Source organism: Maylandia zebra, linkage group LG17 (genome assembly GCF_041146795.1).
Source record: "Maylandia zebra isolate NMK-2024a linkage group LG17, Mzebra_GT3a, whole genome shotgun sequence".
Taxonomy (NCBI): Eukaryota; Metazoa; Chordata; class Actinopteri; order Cichliformes; family Cichlidae; genus Maylandia; species Maylandia zebra.
Genome location: NC_135183.1, coordinates 7,964,935 through 7,990,881, shown reverse-complemented (window position 1 = coordinate 7,990,881; position 25,947 = coordinate 7,964,935). Strand labels below are relative to the sequence as shown.

General features: G+C 42.3%; 1 protein-coding gene and 1 non-coding gene across 3 annotated transcripts in view; both read left to right on the top strand.

The window, feature by feature from the left end:
- Window positions 1-115: 115 nt before the first annotated feature.
- trnam-cau (transfer RNA methionine (anticodon CAU)) lies at window positions 116-188 on the top strand. The gene has a single exon. It is a non-coding gene; the product is annotated as a tRNA-Met (tRNA).
- An 874-nt stretch (window positions 189-1,062) lies between these two features.
- Window positions 1,063-25,947, top strand: part of gpc5b (glypican 5b) — a 67,204-nt gene continuing 42,319 nt past the window's right edge. For both annotated transcript variants that reach the window (XM_004562111.4, XM_004562110.4), the window contains exons 1-7: window positions 1,063-1,357; window positions 3,317-3,478; window positions 9,054-9,601; window positions 20,596-20,778; window positions 22,204-22,367; window positions 22,900-22,959; window positions 23,433-23,555. In XM_004562111.4, coding sequence (XP_004562168.2) covers window positions 1,180-1,357; window positions 3,317-3,478; window positions 9,054-9,601; window positions 20,596-20,778; window positions 22,204-22,367; window positions 22,900-22,959; window positions 23,433-23,555 — 1,418 coding nt within the window. In that variant the 5' untranslated portion in view covers window positions 1,063-1,179. The remainder of the gene's footprint in view (window positions 1,358-3,316; window positions 3,479-9,053; window positions 9,602-20,595; window positions 20,779-22,203; window positions 22,368-22,899; window positions 22,960-23,432; window positions 23,556-25,947) is intronic.

The following is a 25,947-nucleotide window of genomic DNA, read 5'->3' as shown; positions in this document are numbered from 1 at the left end:
CCTTTACCGTAGACGTGTGTATACATCTACTCGAATCTCAACCTTTTAAATAAATTGTGAAACTAGGGCTGATTGTGATTCTTTTGTATGTTTTGGTATCGCAGCTTCTCGTGTGGCCTCGTTGGCGCAGTAGGCAGCGCGTCAGTCTCATAATCTGAAGGTCGTGAGTTCGAGCCTCACACGGGGCACTGTTTTTTCGTCGTTTTTGAATGCTTTTTCCCTTCTTGCCGTTTGTTTCTTAAAAGATTAGTCGTCACACTAGTAAAACGGAAAGAAACAATAACAAGAATTTAACATATATTCAGGAAACTTAAGATTAAAGGTTTCCCTCTTCATTTAGTCAAAATACAAATTAAAACTGTTAAAAGCAGTAATGTTAGCCTCTTCAGAGTCGACGGTTGATTTTTCCTAGTAAAATTAGCAGTAACACGTGTGAAGTGTACAGCGAGGTTTTTTAGACCATTTTTTTCACCGATCAAGATATGGAGCTGAATGACAGAAAAAAATGAGACATCTGAATGGCATTGCTTAATACCAAGTCCTGTATTACAGAGAATGTAAGCTGACGGGATACAGTATATATTTTCTATGTATAGTTTATGCAATTGTCAGATAGCTCAATATCTGCTTTAATCAGAGCCTTTTTCGGCTGTTAGACCCAAAGTTCTCAGCAGGTGGCGCCCATGCTCTACTTTTAAATCCCATTTTCTTCTTCACTTCATTCGACTGCTCTCAGAAATTCATTGAATTGAATGCATCTTATTTATAGAAACGCCAGCTGTGCAATGTGCCACATATAACCACAATAAAAAATAAATACATTTTTAAAAAGTAATAAAAAAGCAAGTGGACCCTGGAAATGAGCAAAATGTGAGAAAACGTTTTAAAAACCAATTATTCCGTTAAAGCACGCCAAGTTAAAGTGGCTTTTTCCTTAAGTGCTTTATGGCAACCACAGAAACAATGTTTGGAAGCATTGGGCCGCTCATGCCAGTAATTAAGTAATTGAAGTAAAGCGAGAGAGGGAGTCGACGAGCGGGAGGAGGGCGCTGAGCCTGACACTGGGCTGCAGACAGACTTAGTGGCTGCAGATGAAGTTTCTGGTCACACTGCACGGTGCGACTTTCAGGAATTCATAATAACCGTCCAGATTTTCTAACTTCCCTCTGACATGTTGCGATGTTCCGTGCAGCCTTTCAAAACGTGGACTTGTTTTGGGTAATTTTGCTGTGTTTTGTTCTTCTACCGGAGGCTGGCGGTAGATCAGCCGATGCAGACAGCTGTCATGAGGTGAAGACAGCCTACATGATGCGCCAAATAGGCCCGGTGGAGCTGGTGCCAGACAGACCGGGACCAGGTCAGTCAGTCAATCCCTTTGGAACTATTATATTTAGCAAACTTTACTTGGATTTATTAAAATATTATACTTTAATTTAGAAAGACATGATATATAAAAACTTTTCCAGCTTTTTATAAATGAGGCCAGAGCAGAGCTTTGTTTGCCTGCATGCATCAGTGGAAAGAACCTAATAATTAAGTAATCTGTCTTGATACAGCCTAACATTGATTGGCTGTTTTATTGCTGTTAGACTTATGATTGAACACGTGAATACAGCGTGAATAAAACTTAGCCAAAATGGTTATGACCACTATGAGGGGCCGCATTTTAAATAGGGAGGATCATCTCTGTAGACAACCCTTTAATGTGAGAGAGAAATGAAAGTTTGCTGAGAAATGAATAAATGAATAAAGTCCTCTCGGGAGGACTTGCATCACCTATTTGTTTTCTAAATATAAATTCCCTTTTAAATTCTTGTGTGTGTGTGTGTGTGTGTGTGTGTGTGTGTGTGTGTGTGTGTGTGTGTGTGTCCGCGCACGCGTATTATACCATTCACATTTTATGACATTCCCATGTGTGCTATCTTCGTCACTAAGATTTCTCCAAGAAAACGCAAAGTGTGATCTGGCAATCAACATTGTTATAGACATATTAACTTATGCTTTGACCATTTATAAGCCTCACCTAAAAGCTGTACTTGTCTTTACTATGAAAGTGTTACTTGCTGGTTACCACTGGTTAATAACACAGTAATTACTATTTATAGGTATTTTGCAGAAAATGTCTGTGCAAAGGTGCTTCTTCTTCTTGTTCAGTGATCTGGTGTGACCCTGAATAGATTAGCTTGAGGAAGATGTCAGTCACATGTGCCAGCATGAAGGCACAACCAACCAGGCTTGTCAGTGATCTTTGCTTCCACATCCTAAACTTCAAATTTCAGCTGAACTGTCCACTAAAAGTATTTGCCCTTAAACGCCCATAGTTCAATTTGAAAATAATGCATTTTAAAAAGAGCTTAAAACAGCATAAAGATCCACTTACTGCAAATTTGTGAAGGTTCCACCTTTTGATCTGTGTGACACTAAACTGCATCTACAGGTGAGTGCAGTGCAGCTCAAAGCGCTGAAAATTTATCAACAAGCAGACCTTGTATTACGACTAGAACATAAGTCAGCACGGTTTGCTGAATCATGCCTGCTCAGTCCGTTCTGGTGTGGTTATTTGTTGGGGCAGTTTCAAATCTTGTTGCAAAGGTGAAAGAGATCAATACTGGATGCATGCAGCTTCAAACTTACCTGCTGTTCAAAAAGCAAACCCTGAATGCAACACTACCAAAATTCTTCTATTATCAGCCTGTGAATGACCCAAGGTTTGGCACTGTTTTGTTATTTGTGTGTGAGCGTGTTTGTGCGCTGCATACAGTCCATTCCCCTCATCTCTCTCTACCCCTTGATCTCAGTCAGCTGCTTGACAGCTTGGTTTACAGTAGTCTGTCAAAGTTAGACTGCTCCTAGTCACACACACACGCACATGCATACACACACTCACACACACACACACAAATGCACAAACATTGGTGTGAGTGGTGAAGTTTCACTCGCTGCTCATGTCATCATGTCACCTCCCACCAGGCCCGTTGTGCAAAGCATTTTTGAGGTCACAAAGTTCTGTGCACCACATGCTTTTAAATTCTAAATAACCGATTGGATTTACTAATCGACTGGCTAATAAAGTTTGTTGATGATAAAATGTGGACAAAATATAGACCTTTAGTTAGTAGCAGAAAGTTCCTGAGCTAAGCCCCAAATCATTCTCTGTCTTTCACATATGTTCATATTTATATGAACAATAAGAAATTTGCAAACTGCTGAAGTAGTATAGTAGGTCGAGTGTTGAACGATTTTCTGTGACCTAATAAGCCCTGGACCTGGTATCCAGGCCTTTTTTTTAAAGGTATATAATTCCTTTGTCTTTCAGATGAGTCTCTCCGAGTGTGTGTCCACCCTGGGCCCAGCTGCTGTACCAGTAAGATGGAGGACAGCTACATGGCAGCTGTTCGCAGTGAAACACAGCAGAAGATGCGATCTTACAGTTTCGAACTCAAGTACCTGATTGCTGGACACATCAAGGCGTACCAAGGTGAGGGAGGGATATTGAATTGAGTTCATACAATTAAAATAATTCTTAAACTATACTGATTTCTCCTTTTTAACTCAATTTCAATTACATTTTATTGAAATAGCTCCAAATCACAAAAACTGTTGCCTTGCAACACTTGCATTAGTGAAGACAAAACTAGTGTTGGAGAACGGTGTAGCTGGAGGATCTGTACGGTCATGAAAAAGAACGTTTTTACAGGACTCTATGCAGTCCTGACAAACTGTGAAAAACAAAGCACACTCTTACTGCTTCCATAGAAATTAAGAGTGCAAGTAGCAGCCAGGTCCTGCTAATCAAATGCACTTTAACTGATCAGCAGCAAGTGTGGGCACCTCAATAAAAGCAGAAGTTCGTTGGTCTTGAGCATTCAAGCGTGTATAAATAAAATGCCACGGTCTTGTGGATGTCTCAGCAAATTCACCCCTTGTTTAAGGAAGCTCCAAAAATGCAAGAGCTACATCTCAGTTGGCATTTAAAATTTTAAAGTTTATGACAGTAAAATCAGAAAAAAACTGAGCAAGTGTGGCTTGTCTGGAAGGTTTGCCAGGAGAAAGCATTTTATCTCCAAAAAAGAGCATGGCAGCACAGTTTAACTTCACAAAATTGCATCTGAACAAACCACAAGACTTCTGGGATAAGACCAAAGTGATGGAAAACAAAAACATATGAACACAAACGCCTCATACCAACCAAACACAGTGGTGGAGGGGTAATTATTTGGGTTTGTTTTTCAGCAACAGGACCTTCTCTGTATACAAACCTATCCTGGAGTCAAATGTGAGGCCATCTGTTCAACAGCTTAGGTTTGGCGGCCTAAATGAGGTCATGCAAAAGGACAATGATCCCAAACAACAGAACGACTAAAAAAGAAAAGATTTCAGGTGTTGTAATGGCCTTGTCAAAATCCAGACCTCAACCTGATAGAAACACCGTGGTACCTTGAGAGAGCTGCGCACGAATGAATGCCCAATCCTCAATGAACTGAAGCAACCTTGTAAACAAAGAGAGACCAAACCTCATCCACAATAATGTGAGAGACTGATAAAGTCGTACTGGAGTGATTACTTTAAGTTATTGCTGCTGAAAGTGGTTTTATAGCTATTGGATCATGGGGTGCACTTAGTTTCACAGGAATGCATAGAGTCCTGAGAAAACTTTATTATTGGATTAGATTAGATTAGATAGAACTTTATTAATCCCTCGGGTGGGTTCCTCTGGGAAATTCGATTTCCAAAAAAGCACAGCACCGACAGAAGTTACAGAGTTACAGAATATTATATATATATATATATATATATATACACACACACACACACACACACACACACACACACACACACACACACACACACACACATATATGTATATAAATACAGAGACAATATAAATAAAATATACGAAGGGGATAAATAGAATAAATAGGAATAAAAATAAAAATACAAGTGAATTGCACATTTCAAGTATTGAGGTCTATTGCACTGTTGACTATTTACAAAAGTATTGCACAAAAGGTATTGTACAGTGAGGTGAAGAGGCACTACAGCTTAGTTGTTCCCCCCTCCTTTGTTCTCCTGTTTCCCCTCCCTCTCCCCTCCAGAGAGGAGTTAAACAGTTTGATGGCGTGTGGGACAAAGGAGTTTTTAAGTCTGTTAGTTCTTGTCTTTGGGAGAAGCAACCTGTCACTGAACAGACTCTTCTGGTTGTTAATGGCCGTGTGCAGAGGATGCCCAGCATTGTTCATAATGTCCAGCAGTTTCTTTAATGTCCTTTTCTCTGCCACTGTCACCAGAGTGTCCAGCTTCATGCCGACCACAGAGCTAGCCCTCCTGATCAGTTTCTCCAGCCTGGATGAGTCCTTCTTTGCTGTGCTGCTCCCCCAGCACACCACAGCATAGAAAAGTACTCCAGCAACCACCGACTGGTAAAACATCCTCAGGAGCTTCCTGCAGATGTTAAAAGACCTCAGCCTCCTGAGGAAGTACAGTCGGCTTTGGGCTTTTTTATACAGGTGCTCTGTGTTGCATGACCAGTCCAGTTTATTGTCCACCCACAGCCCGAGGTACTTGTACTTGTTGACCACCTCCACCTCCTCCCCCTCTATCTGAACCGGCAGTGGACCTGCTCTAGACCTCCCGAAGTCCACAACCAGTTCCTTAGTCTTTGAGGTGTTGAGTTGCAGGTGGTTTGTGTGACTCCATGCGACAAAGTTCCTCACCAGACTTCTGTACTCCTCTTCCTGATCATCCCAGATACACCCCATGATGGCTGTGTCGTCTGCAAACTTCTGAATGTGGCATAATTCAGAGTTGTAGCAGAAGTCAGAGGTGTACAGGGTGAAGAGAAGAGGGGACAGCACAGTTCCCTGTGATGACTGTACATATCCAACTTATTTTAAGACTAAACCTAAGGACTAAAACTCCCCTCACATGTGAATTAAATTATCAGCTTCCCATTGCTTTGTAGCTGACAGTCGATCTCTAGTGCTTATTGCAATCACACTGATTGCACATGAATCCATCATGTGTTTTCTTTGCTCCTTCTGGTAGTTGCCTCAACTGCTCGCCTCAAACTTGAGAGTAGTTATATTCACAACTTTCCATTGCTTGTGGTTATTTGCCTGTCATCGCTACAAAGTATAAATGTCCACAATAAAAATCTGAAAAATATTTCCACATTAAGGATAATACATCTTGCAGTATTTAGCTACACCCCTCCTTCAGCATGAAGCCCAGGTTCATTCATTCTCTCCTCGATTCATGACTGACAAGCACAAATAAAGGGCCTCCACCAAAGCGACTTTAATAGCAGTCGTGATTTTGATGTTTTAACAAGTCTGTCGAGAGCCCGTACCCCCCTCTGCCATTCTCACTTTGTGCGTTCATCACAAAATAGCTAGTCTGTGTCAGGGTGGTGGTGTGAGGCCAGTTTATTTTGTGAGGCGCCGCAGTGGCTAGCCAAACAAACAACTGATGTTCGATTGAGTCTTTGAGAGAGCAAACTCTCAGAGGGAGCAGCGGAAAACTTTGTTACAACTCTCTGCTCTCTTTCTCCGTCTGTCTGTCTCTGTCGCTGCAATAATCAGGTTTTGTTCTTGGCCAATGAGAGAGCGAGAGACGAAGAATGTTTACATTCAGTACGTATCCGCGGCAAAGTGTTGTTGCTGTGGGCAACAGCCGGTCTCTAACGGCCTGCTCTGAATAGGAGGAAGAATACTCTGCTTGTCCACTTGTCTCTCACTGCTATTCACCGTTTTGTGTAAGCATGTGTGTGCATGTGTGCGTGTGTGTGTGTGTGTGCAGGAGGGACCGTGTAGCTTCTATGTGTATGCGCTCATGCATTGTGGTGATAAAGGAGAATGGTAGAACTGATGAAACCCAGCAGACAGACGAGCAAACACCTACCTGTTTTCTTTTTGCTCCATCTCTATCCCCACACCCCAACCCCCTCTACATTTGAATACACCCAGCCTCAGTTTCAACTGGATGGCTGAACCATCCATGGGTAAAATGAATGCCAAACACCAAGAGACAAAGTATGCTGCAACTAGAGCAAATAAGAGAAGACAAGTTTAGTTTGCTGCACAAACCGTCTTCTCATTAATGCCAGGACTTCAGTAGCCCCACAGACCTATCATGTTCTGGAATCACTGTAGTTATCCCAGCACAGTTGGAAATAAATAAGATTCAGAAACATGGAAAAACTGTGGAAAGCAGGCATTCTTTGACAGGGTGGTGAGAAGCGTAGGCTTTATTTAGCCATTCATTGATCTAACTTGGGCTTTATTGGGGTTGTGATTATTAGGATCATTAGACCTGGTGCTTTAATGTGTATATGTCCCATGTGTTTATTTTAAGTGTCAAATGATCTTTTCAGCCACTCTTTTTTGGGGGGTTAACCACAAAATTGGAAAACAGTGTCATGGATGCTTAGGTGTCTGTTGTTTGACAACCTGTTATTCTAAAACTTGTGCAGATACACCCAAACATCTTTATGGACCAATGAGGGATTTTTGTGGTATGTTTTTGGTTAACCAACCCTTTAATTAATTAAGTTCATTTTGCAGGACAGCAGTGTCCCTCAACAGCTGAGCAGAGTCTCAAAGGACCCCCTCTCTTAAGTGCAGTGATTATAGCCCACTGGAGAAACTGAGACATGCCCAGAGCAGTTGTAGTCAGGCTCTATTTACACACTCTGGATTACTTTGGTGTGTGTGTGTCTGTGTGTGTGCATGTGGAGATGTGTCTGCATGCTTGCGTGTGTTTCTCCTGGCACTGTAAGACCCTCGTGTCCTGCCATTCACATCGCAGCTGTTGTCCAATCACAGGGGCTAAAAAGCTAATCACATGACCCCACGTGAGCACACTTTGCCATGTCACTTGATGCCCTCTGTATTTGAGTGGCTTTTGCACGCACACACATGCAAGTGAAATGTTCTCACTCAGTGCTTTTGACTAAATAGGCCTGCCACTGCCGCTACGCTGCCTCCAGGCCGTTCAAATGTGTTCATCACCTTAACTGACCACAGCATATATTGCCGTCACTTGAGGAGTTGGCTGGCTGCGGCTGTGATTGCAAATGACAAAGCTGTTACGATGTGAACTCACGCACACGCACAGAGAGCGACATACACAGTGGCTGAAAGAGTGACTTGTGAAAGTGCGACATAAAAAGGTTTCCCTTATATTCTCTTTCATCCAGTCTCTTTCCTCTCCCTCTCTCTCCGTCTTTATCCGGATGCCTTCACACTGACATCACCCTTTTTACTAGGCAAGTTTCAAAAGTAAAGACACCGTCACACACCGCAGGCGTACGGCCCCTGTAAAAGGGGCAGGGTGGTGTCCTCTTTATTAGCCCATGCCTGACATGGGAAACACAGTGGATCATGAGATTGGGCCCCTCATTATCACCTGACTATAGATAACAGGGTAGTGAAAACGAGCTCAGGGATGAATTAAGTTTGAGCTATTTTTGATGAAGTCAGTTCAAGGACAGTTAGACATGTTCTTTGCAGTTAGAGAAACCTATACCTGCAACATCGTATATTTTGAAATGATGTGAATTTATTTTAGTGTTAAGCCCCCAGAGGCATCCAGTATGGAGGAGTCCAGCCGCAAGAAGACCTAAATAATCGAAGAAGCCAGTGGCAAGTGGAAGATCAGTCTGTAAGCTAAAATAACCCTATAAGGATGTTCCTGTTGGGCCCATGATAAACACAGAATCATGGGCCCAACAGAAACATCTTTATAGAGTTATTTTAGCTTAACTGTTCTGCATATGATTAAAACAAACACTTGACTTTTTTCTTCCCTGATGAGAATGATCACAATAACAACAACTAATTGCTGTATATGAAAAAGCCATCTTACAGAAATGCTGCTGCTTGAATCTTTCTTGGGACAGCAACATGAAGGGTCCTGAAACAGACCACTCGCATATCTAGACAGCTTTGCTAACCCTTATCTTTGATAGCTCCATAGATGTTTGGCTCAGGTGCACACGGCTAATAAATTTAACAAAACAAAAATCTTTCCATCTTTTCTCTCTCTCGTTCCAGAACACTTTGAGATGCTACTTTCTTTTACATCCAATCTGACCAGCACTCTGTTTGACAGTGCCTACTCCGCGCTGGCGTCGGACTGTCGCCCTCTTGTGTTTCAGCTGTTCACTGACATCAAACGGCACCTTTCTGGAGACTCTAATTCCTCCTTGGAGAGTGTTGTGCGTCGATTCTACAATGACCTCTTCCCACTGGTCTATCGCCGCCTGCTCAACCCTGGTATAGGCCAAATGTCAGTCCGTACCTATAACTCCCTTTCAACCAGTCACGATGACTGCTTGCGCATGACACGGCGGGACGTCAGCCCATTTGGACCTCATCCTCGCCTACTCGTCAGCAGCCTGTCACGAGCACTCGGGCCGGGTCGAGCGCTGAGCCGACTGTTGAGACTGGCTGGAGAGGTTGTGAACGCGACCGAGAAGGCGACATTATCCAGAGACTGTTTGCGAGGGTTAGTGAGGATGCAGTATTGTTCCCACTGCAGAGGACTCACACTGATACGGCCCTGTACTGGACTGTGTATCAACATCATGAGAGGATGTCTGGTAAGTTTTTGGAAGTTGACTATTTTAGAAAACCCATCCTTCGCCTATTATTTAGAGCCCCAGTTCGAAAAAAGTTGGTACGCTGCTGGAATGTAAGTAAAACTAAATACCAATGATGCCATATTTTATTCACAACAGAACATCGAGAACATGTCAAGCATGGAAAGTGTGACATTTTACTTTTTCATATTAGCTCAATTTGGTCACACATCTCAAACAATATTGGGCAACAAAAGGCTGTAAAAGTAATTAAACTTAAAGAGAAAACAGCAGGGGGAACTTTTTTTTTGGTAGCTTTTTTCTTTTTGTTGAAAACTTTTTCTCGGATCCAAAAATGTACCTGGTGTTTCATAACTCCACAATCCAGCTTCACATTATATTTTTTATTTTCTTTTATGGCAAATGTGGATTTAACCTCTGTACTTCTAAGTAATGAAGATCCCAAAAGCTTGAGTAGCTCACCAACTATGGAGTGGAAATGATTATCTGATAATCTCAAATGATTATCAGATTACATAAAAACTGATCCAAATGATGATGCATAGTCAATCCAAGATTCCCAACAGTTTACAAACCTAGTGTAAGCCTAATCTTAAACTTAGCAAGGGGGGGGTCTGTATATTCTAGATTTAACAGGCAGCCAATGAAGAGAAACTAGTACGGAAAAAAATGGTCTCGCATTCAGTTTAGCTGCTGTTAAACTGAAGGCTTTTCAGGAAGCTTTCAGAAGAGCCTGATAATGATGAGTTATAACAGTCAAGCTTAGAAATAATAAATGCATGAGTTAGTTTTCCAGCATCACCCTGAGGCAGGGTATTTCTATTTTTACAGAAATTGTGCAACTGCAGGAAAGCGTTTGGATTGTTGTAATAAAAGGCAGCTGTCGTTAGTATAATTTATCATAAACTTTTAGTATAACCATTGCACTTTGGGGAATGTGGTGCTCTCTGCTGTGTGTCACCTGGGCATCATGTGCATAGCAATGAAAATTAATGCTGTGCCTTTTAATAATAACACTTAAGGGATGAATGTATAATGTAAATAGAACTAGTCCCAGCACATAACCTTGAAGAACTTTATAATTAACCTTCCACTGTTTCTTTTCCTGTTTCCAATTGTAACATAAAATCCCCATTTTTCCTGTTTTCCATTATGTATCCCCTTTAACTCTTGCAATCCGATGTATAGTTTAGAAATGTGTTTGCCACTGGGACTGATTTATAAGCCATTAAGATCATCAGAACCTGAATTAGCCTCAGTACTTTTTCATGTATTGTGTTATTGGTATTGTCCGCCTAATATTGTGTTACACCTATATTTGTCTTATAAATCCTGTTTGATCTGGTGGAATGATATGCGGAAGTATTGTTTCTAAACTTCTGGCTGTAATTGAAGTAAAAAGATTAGAGTCCTGATTCAAAACTGACATGTTTATAATTAAAGCATTCCCATCCTTTGCTATAACTGCGATTGCCATGAGAGTTTCACTGGTCTGAAGGACACAATTAAATGTTTTCAGCGAGAGAGGAGTTAGTGGTTGTTTAAATGAAAATCTATTATTGTTGTTTTGAATTCCCCAAATCCAAATAAACTGGAGTGTGAGGGAGATCCGTTCCCCCAGTTCAGCACAACCCAATTCTCTCAATATCCTTAATCATTTAACATTAAAAAGACATTCAGTCTTAGTGTAGGATAAGTGAGATGTTGAGAAGAAAATATAATCCCTACTTTTAGGATTGAATTCATGCCACACATCACAGATTATTCTGGTGATAAGAAATACCTGATGCATCCTCGTATGGGTTCAACCTTGAGTTAAAGTCACTGACACTTATGACTTTGGTATGGTCTGAGTCTCATAAGTGAGTTTCTTGTATGAAAACTGTCACAGTCTGGCGAGGGCAGACTGTAGGTGTTGGCAAACGGACCCAAACGCAACTCCATAAACTGAACGTGGCGTAGAGTTAACAGAAAATCAGCCGTTTATTGAGGCCAGCAAAAAGGGAGTACAAACAGCAGGACACAGGTGAACACTAAACCATAGCCTAAACTGGGTGAACTAAAGCTAAACATGAAAAACCTTAAACGGGGTGAACTGACATAGAATGCTGAAGTGAGGGTATGGACAAGCAGACGACCTGACAAATGACATGCAAAAACAGAGGACTTAAATACACACGAGATGATCAGGGGAAGTGGAGACACATGAGGAAACAGCTGACTAACATGAACCTAATGACAGGAGCAGTGAAGCTAAATACACAGAACCAAGAACACACGACTCCTTCCAAAATAAAACAGGAAACATAATGAAACGCAGACATGACAACCAGAACTTGACAACGTAAGACACAGACATGAAACACATGAAGAGCAGGGGAGACTTAACATGGGTTGGAAACACGAGGGGGGAATTAATAAGAACTAAAATCACCTAGGCATGGTAACAAATGAACTTAGAAAACCTGGAGGGCTTAAACATAAACTATAAACATCAAAATGAACTAAAACTCAAAACACTGGGTCATAAGACCCAGGACCATGACAGAGCCCCCCCTTCAAGGGCGGATTCCAGACGCCCTAAACCACAAAAAACAAAACAAAAACCAAAAACAACCCACCAAGGGCGGGCGGCGGGGGTCCAGGACGGAGGGCCAGAAACAAGGCCACAAAAACAAAATGTCCAGTCCACAACCCCTCAGGGGGCTGACCCGGAGGGTGACGGAACAGGAGTTCACGGTCAAACAGTTCCGGGGGCCGTCCGTGCGGACGGCAACGGTGGCGACATGGAAACGGTTCAGGGGCCGGCCGTGTGGAAAGCAGCGGCGGCGGCGGCGACGGAGCAGTTCAGGGGGCCGGCCGCGCGGAAGGCAGCGGCGGTGGCGAAGGCGACGACGGAGCAGTTCAGGGGGCCGGCGGAAGGCGGCTCTCTAGTGTCGGGTGCACTGGCCGAGGCCCGGTGGGCAAAGGACCAGTCGAGGCAGGACCAGATGAACCAGACGAGGCGGGACCAGACGGTGGCGTGGCAGCCACAGGCGACGGAGCCGGACCAGGCGTAGCAGATGCAGAGGCTGGACCAGGCGAAGCAGAGGCTGGAGCTCGACCAGGCGAAGCAGAGGCTGGAGCTCGACCAGGCGAAGCAGAGGCTGGAGCTCGACCAGGCGAAGGCAGGACCAGACGAGGACGAAGACTCGGATGAAGCTGGACCAGGCGAGGCGGAGGCTGGACCAGACGAGGATGAGGACTCGGATGAAGCTGGACCAGGCAAAGCACAGGCAGAAGCTGGACCAGGCGTGGCAGAGGCGGAGGCTGGACCAGACGAGGATGAAGACTCGGATGAAGCTGGACCAGGCGAGGCGGAGGCTGGACCAGACGACGACGAGGCGGCCGCAGGTGGCGGCTGGACAGGCTTTTCGGGCCCTCCAGCTGACGCGGCGTGAGGCTGAACGGACCCCTCGGGCCCTCCAGCGGAGACAGGTGGCTGAACGGGCCCCTCGGACCCTCCAGCAGAGACAGGTGGCTGAACGGGCCCCTCGGGCCCTCCAGCGGAGACAGGTGGCTGAACGGGCCCCTCGGACCCTCCAGCTGACGTGGCAACAGGCCGGCTGCGTTCACATGACATCTTATAGGTATCAGTCCAGAAACAAACAGGTGTGAGATGTCTTGAGGCAGAGACCAGCCCAGTCACTGCAAGACCCATGTTAGTTGACATAATAGGTTCAGAAACAGAAAGCCCTGTGTCTACATTCCGCCCTTCAGACTCAATCAATGACATAACGTTATGGCACAGGTAAGCTGGGTCAGCCACAGGGAAAACAAGGATTACTATATTACCCACAAAAACATGACTTAAACCTCCAGGGGGAAGTCCCTGGGTGAACATGAGATATTCAGATATGGATCTGGGTGATGAGAATTGACCAGTCTGATAGCGGTAAGTGGTACATTGACTTGGGACCACGCTAGAGGTGGACTGTAACTCAAGGGGGTTATGTAGAGTGTATGGTGAAATGGGTACGGATAATGCTGTGCTAGCAACCATAGCCGAGACGGGTGACATTTCCGGCTGTGTGCTGGTGTTAACACTAACCTTGGGACTCAAAACCCTGTCCGATAATGTGCTCACAGAAACCTCGGAGAACTGTGTCAAAGTAACTCCGTGAGGGGACGCTACATGGTCATTAATAGTGGAATCGTATCCCCTGGTCTCAGACTCAATCCTCTGAGTAGAGGCGGCAGGGATGGAGGTAAACAGTCCAAAAACACCCTGCTCACGACTGTGGGGAAAACAGAATTTAGGTGGGGACATTTCACAGTTCGTGTTACCCTGATTAGAATCCCTGTTGTCACCTTTAAGTCCCAACATGAGGTCATGACCAGCATTCTTATTTTTAAGTTCATTGGACACAGGAGCAGCAGGCAAAACATGATCACACCTCGTCTCACCCTCCGTTCTTATATGCTCTGCGACATGACCCTCCTCTAAAAAATCCTCATTCGCTGTGAAAGCACAAGTGTCTACTTTAAGCACCTCGTAGGTGAGCAGAGCAGACTCAGGAAGGGAGGCGTTAGCCACAGGCAACTCAGCTTTAGATGGAACCCCAGGCGAAGTAACGGACAATGGAGGAAATTCCTCCCCCCCTCTTGTCACACAATTAGCTTTTAGGTCTGTGGAGGTCTCCCTCCCTCTAAGTATTACACCAGAGGTCCCTGCCAAATCACTGTCTACGGGTGTCTTCGGGGCAAAATCTCTGGGCGGCGGCCCGGTTAGCGTGCCGACTCGTATGCTTACAGCAGGCGGAGGGGAGGCTGCGCGGCCACGGGGCTGTGGTGACGCAGTCCGCACACCGGACCGCTGATGCTGCCGAGGGCAGGCTGGGAGGATGGTGCGGAAGAAGTCCGAGATCAGAGGGGGTAGCGCCTCCCATAACCAGGGGAAAACCGTGACGCTTGTCCCCAACGAGTAAAGTAACTCCTCCCTCTCCTCCTCACTAGAGCTTCGGCTCCACTGGTAACATAACGACTCCACTGCTTGGATTACGTCTCTACCAGGGGTCGCTGGGTCCGACATGGTCAGGTCGTACTGTCACAGTCTGGCGAGGGCAGACTGTAGGTGTTGGCAAACGGACCCAAACGCAACTCCATAAACTGAACGTGGCGTAGAGTTAACAGAAAATCAGCCGTTTATTGAGGCCAGCAAAAAGGGAGTACAAACAGCAGGACACAGGTGAACACTAAACCATAGCCTAAACTGGGTGAACTAAAGCTAAACATGAAAAACCTTAAACGGGGTGAACTGACATAGAATGCTGAAGTGAGGGTATGGACGAGCAGACGACCTGACAAATGACATGCAAAAACAGAGGACTTAAATACACACGAGATGATCAGGGGAAGTGGAGACACATGAGGAAACAGCTGACTAACATGAACCTAATGACAGGAGCAGTGAAGCTAAATACACAGAACCAAGAACACACGACTCCTTCCAAAATAAAACAGGAAACATAATGAAACGCAGACATGACAACCAGAACTTGACAACGTAAGACACAGACATGAAACACATGAAGAGCAGGGGAGACTTAACATGGGTTGGAAACACGAGGGGGGAATTAATAAGAACTAAAATCACCTAGGCATGGTAACAAATGAACTTAGAAAACCTGGAGGGCTTAAACATAAACTATAAACATCAAAATGAACTAAAACTCAAAACACTGGGTCATAAGACCCAGGACCGTGACAGAAAACTATGCAGCTTTGTCCTTTCTCCTTTTATTTCTCTTTACTGGGAATCACCAGATTCTCTGCATTCATCACTTAAACCTTTAATAACCTCACTGCGAGCGATTGCTGTCAGTCCCAGTCAGATTGCAACTGTTTGCAGAAATTGTCTTAAGATCAAAAGTGGTGGTGAATGTGTGATACCCTCAAGCTGTGGGCAGCTACTTAGTCACCACAAGTTCGAATCAGTCACAGAATTCAGTGCCATCACCAAGAAGCCACCAGTTTTGTTGTAAATGAAAGGAGGATGCCGTCCTATTTGTTTTTTGACTGAGCCATTTGCTTGCTCTGAATTATAAGATAGATTTGGTAATCTAAATGTGGCCAGTGTTGGATGGTTTCCATTTGAGTCGATTTAATGTAACGTTGTTCGGCTAATGTTATCTTAGGATTTTGGTGATTAGCCCTGTGGTGATGGTATTTGGTGATGAGTATTTTAATTTATTTTATAAAATCTGTATTTGGTGTCAGTGTATTGACAGAGACAATAATGCTTTGCAAACTATAACAATGCTATGCTGGACCGATTTTTTTCCCCTAGTTAGTAATAGCCTTCACATCGTATGATACTAGACTAACTGAAGCTGTCTGTTTCTCCATTATATAATTACAACGAAGGACATGTTTGCAAAAAACCTTCCCCTCAGCTAATCAAATATAAAAAATTACATGTAGAAGATAGAACAGATCAATATCAGAAGGTCTTCTTGTTCTGAGGTCTCTGTTTGCTGCTTCTGAGGGCAGTTTCTAATACTGCATTGCTCACGAAGGGGCCTCGTTTACACGTATAAATTGGTCCATGCAGTCATTAGCACATTCATAGTCCAGTGTGTGTAAAACAAGAATACTTATGTCTTAGCATTAAAGAGTCTTCTAAGTAGCACTGTGTGATCACTATTGTCCAGCAGTCACAGATGCACAGTAATGCGATTGTTGCCTCATCTCTGTTTTGTGTCTCTGTTTAAGACATCAGCACAAAGAGTCATTTGTATACTTGTCTCCACTGTGTGTTCTGAATCTGTCCTATAGTCACTGATCTTGTCTCTATAAGGGATCAGAGGACATAACGTAATGTTAAGAAAAGAGAAGCTTTTGTAATGTTGTTACCTCACGGTACGATGGGACGTTTGGTCTACATAGTGAGCATCTCTTTGTTCTTGCTTTCTGAAAGTGACCAGTTTTGCTTTTCATCCCTGCTGATGGGTTTCTGCTGGTTGGCCCGTCGATTTCAAAGCTCATGGTGTGAGCCACATTGAGTCATTCATTTTATTGTGTACCATCACAGGGAGCCCAACGGGAGCCGTATCCTTGGTGACTTCTTCTGCTGAGCTTTAAGACACTCCCGTGTAGAAAACTCTCAGCCTCACAGGAAAGGGAGTTTGGAAGTGTAGTTTTCCTCTCGCTTAATGCTTTCTTTGCTTCTGTATTTTCCCAACAAGGCTTCCTGAGTCATCTCGCTTAGTCATGTTTCCTGGTATAAGGAACATCTTCTTGGGCTCTAAAGCTGGTGAACTTGACCACTATGAATAACAGACGGGCCCATGCTGGTAACTTTAAAAACAAAGTTCAAAGTGCCTTTTCTATGTTCAGGTCAACTGTCTGACAAATTTCCAGCTTCTCTTTTGATATGCTTTCCACACATGCAGCTGTGGTCTTCTGTGATACCTTGGATTCTTACGTTATTCCATCTTGATCTTCCCTCCTGGTCACTTAGCCTAGCTTCCAGCTTACTCCAAAATTTGATTAAATTAATTTAATCTAAAATCACAAATAGCAAATAAATATAAATTAAATACAAAACACTGAGTCTCACCCAGGACCGTGACAGAGGGGGCTGTTTCTGACTTTCAGACAGCCACCAAAGATCCTGAAAGCAAAACAGAGTTACAAAAATCTTCTTGAAAGCAAATTTGCTGCAAAGGATTTTGGGTCTGCCTGGACAAAAGTATAGCAAGGCTGCAAATTCCCCAGAGCAGCAGTCAGATCATTTTTGACGGTTTTAATTCAGACAGAGATTTCGCAATCGCCTTGAATGTGCTATATGCTGGTTTTAGTTCTTCTGATTTTAGCGAGGATATTTTGGAACTGAAAGGTACTCAGCACTGAGCTCAGGCCTTTCATACAGTTAATGTTAACAAGAGCCAGGGTCCTGATAACATTCATGGCCGCCTAATTAAATATTGTGCTTAAGAACATCATCCTATATTTCATGTTATTTTTAATAAATCCTTGCAAATACATAATGTGCACTCTCTTTTTGGAAAAGACGCTGTCGTGGTTACACTCACTAAATCTAGTCGTCCAAAAGTTCTAAACGACTTCAGGCCTGTTGCCCTTACCTCAGTCGTGATTAAGGTTTTTGAAAAAAATCACCAGAAAAGTGATTATGGAAGCGATTGAACATCAGCTGTCACGATCAGGATCCAATGCAATTTGCATATATGCCCAATAGAGGAGTGCAGGACTCTACTTAATCTGAGTCTTAAACATGTAGAGCTGGGGTGGCCAACTCCGGGCCTCGAGAGCCGGTGTCCTGCAGGTTTTAGATGTGTCCTTGATCCATCACAGCTGATATAATGGCTAAATTACCTCCTCAACATGTCTTGAAGTTCTCCAGAGGCCTGGTAATGAACTAATCATTTGATTCAGGTGTGTTCACCCAGGGTGATATCTGAAACCTGCAGGACAGTGGCTCTCAAGGCCTGGAGTTGGCCACCCCTGATGTAGAGAGTAAAGGGACTCACAGCAAAATCTCCAGTGTTAAATTAACACTGGAGAGTGTCTATATGGGTCCACACCTCTGAGTGTTAAATACAACACTGTTGAGTGTTAAATTAACACTTTTGACAGTGTTATATGTTTAAAAGTAACCTAGTCAGTTTTGAAGATTAACAATGGCTAACACTGAGCAGTGCTGATTTTCTAACACTGGAATATTTCTAACATTTTGAGTTATTTTCCAGTGTCTGCCACATGCTATCATTTTTCTGTAAAGCAAATGTACCTACGGGTATGAATAAAGTAACCTTGAATCTTGAAGCTTGTATCATTAGAAGCCATAGCATACATTTTTAGTGTTATGAGGATTATAACCAACTGTATCTTTCCATGAAGCTAAATAAATAAAATAATAATATGAAAATAAATAAGATAAAACTGAGGTCATTGTACTGGGATATAAAAAATTTAGAACTATTGTATCTAACCAGATTGTTACTCTTTTGTCTTTCAATGTAAAATAAATACTGTATGTAAGACTGCTTTTTTCCATTTGTGGAATATCTCTAAAATTAGAAACATCCTGTCTCAGAGTGATGCTGAAACAATAGTTCATGCATTTATTATTTCTTAGCTGGACTACTGTAATTTATTATTATAAAGTTTTTCCAAAAACTCCCTGAAAAGCCTTCAGTTGATCCAGAATTGCTGCAGCAAGAGTCCTGACAGGGACTAGAAAGAGAGGGCAGATTTCTCCTGTATTGGCTTCCTTCATTGGCTCCATGTTAAATCCAGAACTAAATTAAAAATCCTGCTCCTCACATACAAGGTCTTAAATAAGCAGTTCCCATCTTATCATAATGACCTTATGGTGCCATATCCCCCTATAAGAGCACTTTGCACAGGCACTGCAGGCTTACGTGTTGTTCTTAGAGCATTTAAAAGTAGAATGGGAGGGCGCTGTGTAAATACAACTGAATTGAATTGAATTGAACTGAACTGAAAGGCACTTCCTCCCACTCTTGCTGATTTGACCCGCACACCTAGCCATCACAGTTTGGGCCATATAAAGCTAATCCTTTACGCCTAACTATTTTTTCCTTCTTCGAACACATCAACTATGATGACAAAACGTTGACTTGCTCCCTAATACACTGTATCCCACCCACTAACAGGTACTGTGATGAAGAGATAATCAGTGTTATTCACATTTCAGTGGGTATAATGTTATGGCTGGTCAGTGTAATTATTTGATCCCCTGCTGAACTTGTAAGTTGGCTCAGTTACAAAAACATTAACAGCCTCAATTTTTAATGTAGTTGAATTTTAATGGAGAGAGACAGAATATCAGCCAAAATAACCAAAATAATTATATATCGATTTATCGATTTAAATCGTTATGGAGTGATATAAGTGTTTGATCTCCAAGCAAAACATGACTTAGTACTTGGTGCAGAAAGTGAGCGAGGTTACAAATTTAACAGGGGATTTTCCCCACTGTACAGTCTATGCTCCAGAGGTTCTGGTACATATATTTTTTAACTGGTTAAAGTCAGGCTAGCTTACACTTTTTATGCTAATCTTAGATAATCACCCGATTGCTCTTTGTGCTCAGTGAATAAACCCAGCAAGAAAAGTGAGTTTCGTCCTGTTTAGATCAGCTTTAGAAAGAAAACATTTTACATATATTGTTGCAGTGACACTTTTGCTCTTCTAAATCTTCTCATTTGTAATCTCTGCAGAACCTACTGGACTCCCTTTTGGGTTCAGTGTGCGATTTGAAGAAGACAGTGTTTTAGATGCGTGGAAGGCACCAGAGAATTTGTATCCCGCTGTCAAGGGGCGAGACAGTTACCAAATTCGCACTAATGCAGCCATCTCTCATTCTGCTGAATCATTCAGAGAATTTTACCACCAACAGATCATTCCCACATTACATTTTGACTGACAGATAACAAGAGCATTGCCAAGAGAATTGGCAGTCTCTTCCGTGCTTCTTACTAGTCTGCTTTGAAATTTGCTGGACAGCTGTACCAGCGCCCAGGGGGAATTCTTTATAGCACAAAACTAGAAGATGGCACTGTTCGTCTCACTTGAGAGTTTCTTGGATGCAAGGAAAGTGTGATTAAAAAAAACAACAACTCTGAACATGTTTATCCTCCTCAGTAATGAGAAGGAAAGAAAAACCCACGCAGAGCAAAGAGAGAGGCGGAGGAAACAATGTATTTAAAGAGAAATTCAGTTATTAAGTTAAATTGAATTATATCTAAAAAGCACAAAATCACAGTGAAATGTTAGACAGATAGAAATCATAGACAACAAAGACAGAAATCCAACAATAAATTCAAATTCATCTTGAGTAAAGACTTAGAGAGAATATATATAGATATATAGATATACAGTAGATAGTCTTCTCTGATTCAGAGGAAGCACTGTATGTGATCTGCATTTTCTCATTCTTCGTCTTTTCTCCTCTCTTTTTTTTCTAGGTGGGTGTATCTGAGCTGGGTGGCCCCTGGGGGAGTCTGGTGGTATTGCTTCAACGCCTAGCTGCTACTTTAGCAACCAGCAGCAACCACAACAGCATGGAGTTAGCTCTCTTAGCTGTGAGACACCATGTAAATGATGCCATACTACATGCGCAGCTGCATGGGCCACGCATCACAGCCACAGTAAGCAAAAGAGATAATTTGATGTTGGGGATGATGTTTGGTTTGCTTTATACTGGCTACACTTATAATTGTTTAGAATATGACATGTAGTCATGTGGATGCAAATCAACTGGGGGAAAAAAAGTTTAAATATGTAATGTTAAAGTGCTTCAAACTCAAAAAAAAGAAAGAAAAAAAGATGAGCATCCGGTCCCTAAGCATCGTTACACATATGCCTCAATAATAAAGTCATTTGAATTTTGGACACAGAGGAAGGAAGGCCATGGGTTTCTTTCAGCCTGGCAGTTGGAGCTTCTTAGAAAAGCCTTGTACCTAGATGGGCTAAAAACAGCCTCATTCTCTTTAGAGAATCTGGGGTTCCCTTCAGTCTGTGTGTGTGCGTGAGCATGTATGTGAGTGTGAATACAGATCCAGTGCCAGACAAAGACTGTGGTTGGCGGGACAACCGATACCCAGAATGCAGCTTGGTTCAGAGTGATGAGAAAGTTTCTGTGGCTAATCTGTAGACAAACAGACGACACACAAACACATGCATGCATGCACACACTGTTGGAGGAAGCAATAGAGTAGTCGTCCAACTTTGAGAGAACATTGTGGACTTAGAGTAGATTCCTGAGAGGTAAACAAACATACACAGACATAATTGCACTGCTAATTGTGGCTGATAAGAAAATGCCCCTTCATTAAATATTTGATCAAAGTTCTTCATCCATGTGACGCATGACAGTTGGTTAAATGAAATATTGGCTACACTTAATGCTAAGGTTAAGACAACACTGATTTCTGTTCTCTCAGAGAACCTGACAACCAGTGTTAGAAAATTAAACACTAATGCAGGTGTGGGAAATGAATTTTCCCAGGGACCACATGAGTAGATGGGACAGTCGTGGAAGCTTACAACGTTAAATCTATAAGGAAATGAAATTAATATCGGCGCTTCCAAAAACGGTCCCATTTCCTCATGTAGCCCCTTGGGAAAAATTAATTGCCCATCCCCATTCTATAACTGAATAATTGGTATGAAGCTAATCTTTTGTGTATTTATTGCAATAATAACCAAAAAACTACCAGCTATTAAATTTACTGGGCACTCGGCATGCCTCCTAATGACATGAGTCAGTGGTCACAGGCTTCAACATCCTTGGTGCAATAAAGACTTAGCTGAGCACTTAGTCAAATAAGTCAAAGTTAGCTTCTCCAACTGGTAATGCCAGTTTGACTGAGCATATTGACAAGTAGTCTAATCTCTAATCTACTGCAAGGAAGAAAAAACTAGCATTGTCTCTCAGTTCATCCATTTACCAATACTAATGAACACATCTTAAACATGACACGTGGTCTAGATAAACGTGCATAATAGTCCATGTACATCATTCAGCATTCCTCTGAAAAGCAGCCCAAAGTTATCATCCAGTGTTTCCTCAGGTAGAGAAAGTGTGCGGCAGCCAGGCAGCTGGTCCTGTGATGATGGGTCCACAGTCAACTACCGTGCACACTACAACATCAGCAAACTTGGAGAGGTCGCCTGCGACTTTGCCTCCTTCAGTTGGTCCACCAGTTCATCGACGATTGCGGCTGCAATCCCGGAGGCGAGTAACATACTGGATCTGCTGATATGCATTGCTTATTGTTAGAGAAGATGGAAATATTTGGGGCCTGTAAAGGAGGATGGAGTAGTGTTATTTTTTTTATATTTGTCATTCACGTATTGCAGGGGAAGTATGGGCATAAGCAGAACAGAAAGCTCAGCCCTCAATCAGCTGAGAGCAGCTCTTACCAGCTGATGGCTCAGCTATTATCCTACACACATGAGGCGTTAGGTTGACAAATTTCACATATGACATGTTATTTAAGCTGCTTTGTAACTAACTTCAAGTCCAACGCCTTCTTTTCACATTGTGTCTTACTTCATAAATGTTCTGACTTTTGTCACTGTTGCCTGCATTCTTTTGAATGCGTTACCATTCCTCTCTCAAACTCAGGCTTCTATATGGCACATATGCCTTGTGCTTTCTACATATGTGTGTAAAAAGGCGAGGATGTCCCAGAACATCTTTGATTATTATGTTGCTGATGGAAATCAAGTGAAAAGAATTGTTCATTTCTTTGTGTTTGCACTAGGTCATTCCCTCTTAAAGGTAGCAGAGGGGAGAAGAGTGGAAACCTGAAAAAAATATCAAGGTAATTGTTGTATTTATGAACTATTAAATCACCCTAAAATCAAGAAGTCAGAGGATAACCATTCGTGATTTTTATCTAGCCTTAGTTGTGTCTGTTGCCATTAAAAGTAGTCATATTCCAAGAAATTCATGTGAAATGATTCTCTATGGCTGTATTATTACATTACACTATCATGGTAAAATCACGTAATTCATGTAATTGTTCCACATAAATGATATAGTATTTTCCTAAACTTGGAACTCTAAGAAAACGTAGTAAATGAAACCAAATATCGGATTTTTATTACACAGTCATTATCTAAAGGGAGTCTGTGTGGCTTCCTTTTGTTGCCTTCGGTCTATCAGAAGGGATTTTGCAGCGAATTGGACTTGACAGTCTAAATTGAGACAAATAAAGGCATATGGTACACCGCCTCAACTCTTATTAACAACAACCCGAGCATTCAGCTGTGCACAACTCCTACTCTTTTTCAGAGAGTTTGAGGGCTCTATCCAGCGGTACCAGTGGTTTTTCACCGAGTTGCCAGAGATGCTTTGTGAAAGTGAGATGGAAGTGGAGCAGCACACATGCTGGAGCGGCCAAGATGTCGTAGAGAGGTCTGTGTGCATTGCGATATGTTTTATTCTGTGACAAATGCTTTTTTACAACTATGATGTACCAAAAAACAGGCAGAATTTGTCTACTTGCTTTCAGGTTACCCTGTAAAATGACCTGAGACATATTACCAGTTAACAATATAATCCTTAGGCTACAGTTCCACACAGTAACACAAATCCCTATCCTCATGAGGACACATAAGATCTTTCTCTTTGTGTTTCCATACGTACCTGCGCACAAAGCTAAGTTGAAAACCAGACCAAACAGACTCAAAAGCAATCGCCAAAATGATTCTACTCTAGAAACACGAAAAGGTAGAAATGAAGGCTACAACGCTGCAACTCTGCCCATAACTGCTTATGTTACCTGTTGAAGTTCAGGCTCGGGCCACTGAACTGGGGTCTGCAGATACTCACCTTTAACATCACTGGGTTCTTTGCTAGCTTTGCGTTAGCATGCTGTATGTGGATGCTTGCAAAGAGCTGATGTTGTGTTAGCAGTGTAATGCATTTGTGTCTCTCCTTTTGAATTTCACCATTTATTCACCATTTTTACTTTATCAGTGTTGGATAAACCCAGTGACAGCTACCTCCATAGCTAGAGCCTGATTTATTGGCTGGCTGTTATTGTTGGCTGGCATGAGCATTTATAATGAAAATAAAAATCTAAGAAGAGATGGCAGAAACACCCTTCAGCCATGTTATGAGTGTTGATGTTGTATCTGTTAAAATTGAATCTGTAACTTTCCTCTTGGCAGTACACATTTGAACGGCACAAAAACAAATTGATCTGTGCAGAGTCTGGAAGAGTATAAATGAGTAAATAAATAGCTGGACATAACAAATATTAGAGAAAACTGTTGCTTCTGAAAGAAAAAAAATGTTGACTAATATATTTAAATATTGGATTTTATCCTATAACTGGCTCTACTCGTAGTTCTATATTCAGTTAAGATCTAGTGTGCATACTTATATATATATCAACTACACAAAACATGAATTAACTGATACAGAAATGTACTGAATGTAAGGTCAGAGATGAGATGAAAAAACAAGAGTAGATTCTGTTAATGGGACAAATTTATGTTTCTAGATGTTTGCATCGCTTGAGCCTGAGTGAGGTATAACTTTCAGGCTTTGCTGCATGGACAATTCAAGGCCAATTTCTTGTTCATTTCTCCCTCCAGCAGCTGAAGTATTGCTCCTGCTGTCTGTACTGTTGCTATGGTTCAGAAGCTACAGCAACCCATGTTGCATGAATACTGAGGAGACAGAGATACTGTATTGGTTTCAGTTTATTCTAGCATTTACCCACCATTCAATGTAAATTCCAGCCCAGTATGTTATCCTATCCTGTTGTATTTCACATGCAATGAGCTGAATTCTGTCATTGTTTTTGCTACCTAAAACTGACCCTTTTATGCTTCTTTCTAGCTCCACGCTTTGTTTTGTTTTTTTAATTCTTTAACTCTATTCGTTATTAATAATTACATTCTATTTATCTTACACTGGAACTTGATGCTGTCTCATTTCATCCACTGTTCGAAACGAGATGTTTTAGCTCCTTTCCCTAAAAAGCTCCTTTTAAGACAGAATTCTTCTGATTCGTTGTCACTGACAAACAGAAGGTTTAAGCAGTAGGTACAGTAGACAAGTTGTACAAGTACAAGCACAATAGCATGCCTGAGATGACCATATTAAGCCTGTCATGTCACTATAATGCCATACAGAGCATAGATATTTTTATTTGCAACTTTGGTCATGTTAAAAAAAAAAACCATCCACATTCAGAGCATAATATCTATTTAAAATGTGTCTGTGTGTGTGTGTGTGTGTGTGTGTGTGTGTGTGTGTGTGTGTGTGTGTGTGTGTGTGTGTGTGTGTGGCTCCTATAGTTGCCAGGGCAGGGGTTGTGAAGGTTAGAGAGTTCGTTTCCAGAGTCTTTCTCATGGTGATTACTTTGGCAGCTTAAACTAGTAACAAGACAAATGGACCCACACACGCACACATGTACCAAGCACACACACGCTTAGACAAATGTGCTCCGAGACGCATTCTTCCACACATACCGAGCAGCAAACATACCAACATGCACCCGGCAATACACACACTCCTCTGGAGCACACTCACTTAGATGTGAGCCCGTTCTATCCGTCTCAGCAGGGAATCTGTTCCTGTGATAGAGAAGGTTTATTTATTGAAGGTCTACCAACCATACGAAACAGGCCGTGTTGCCTTGAAGGACATCCTACACACGCTACGCTCTTTCTTTCTTCACCGTTGATGCTGCTGAAGTCAGTGATCCTCATATATATTTATCGGCTTTGCTTTTTCTTTTTCACTGGATATTTAAAGAAAACTGGAGCAGGAAACACTTTAAAAGGATAATAAC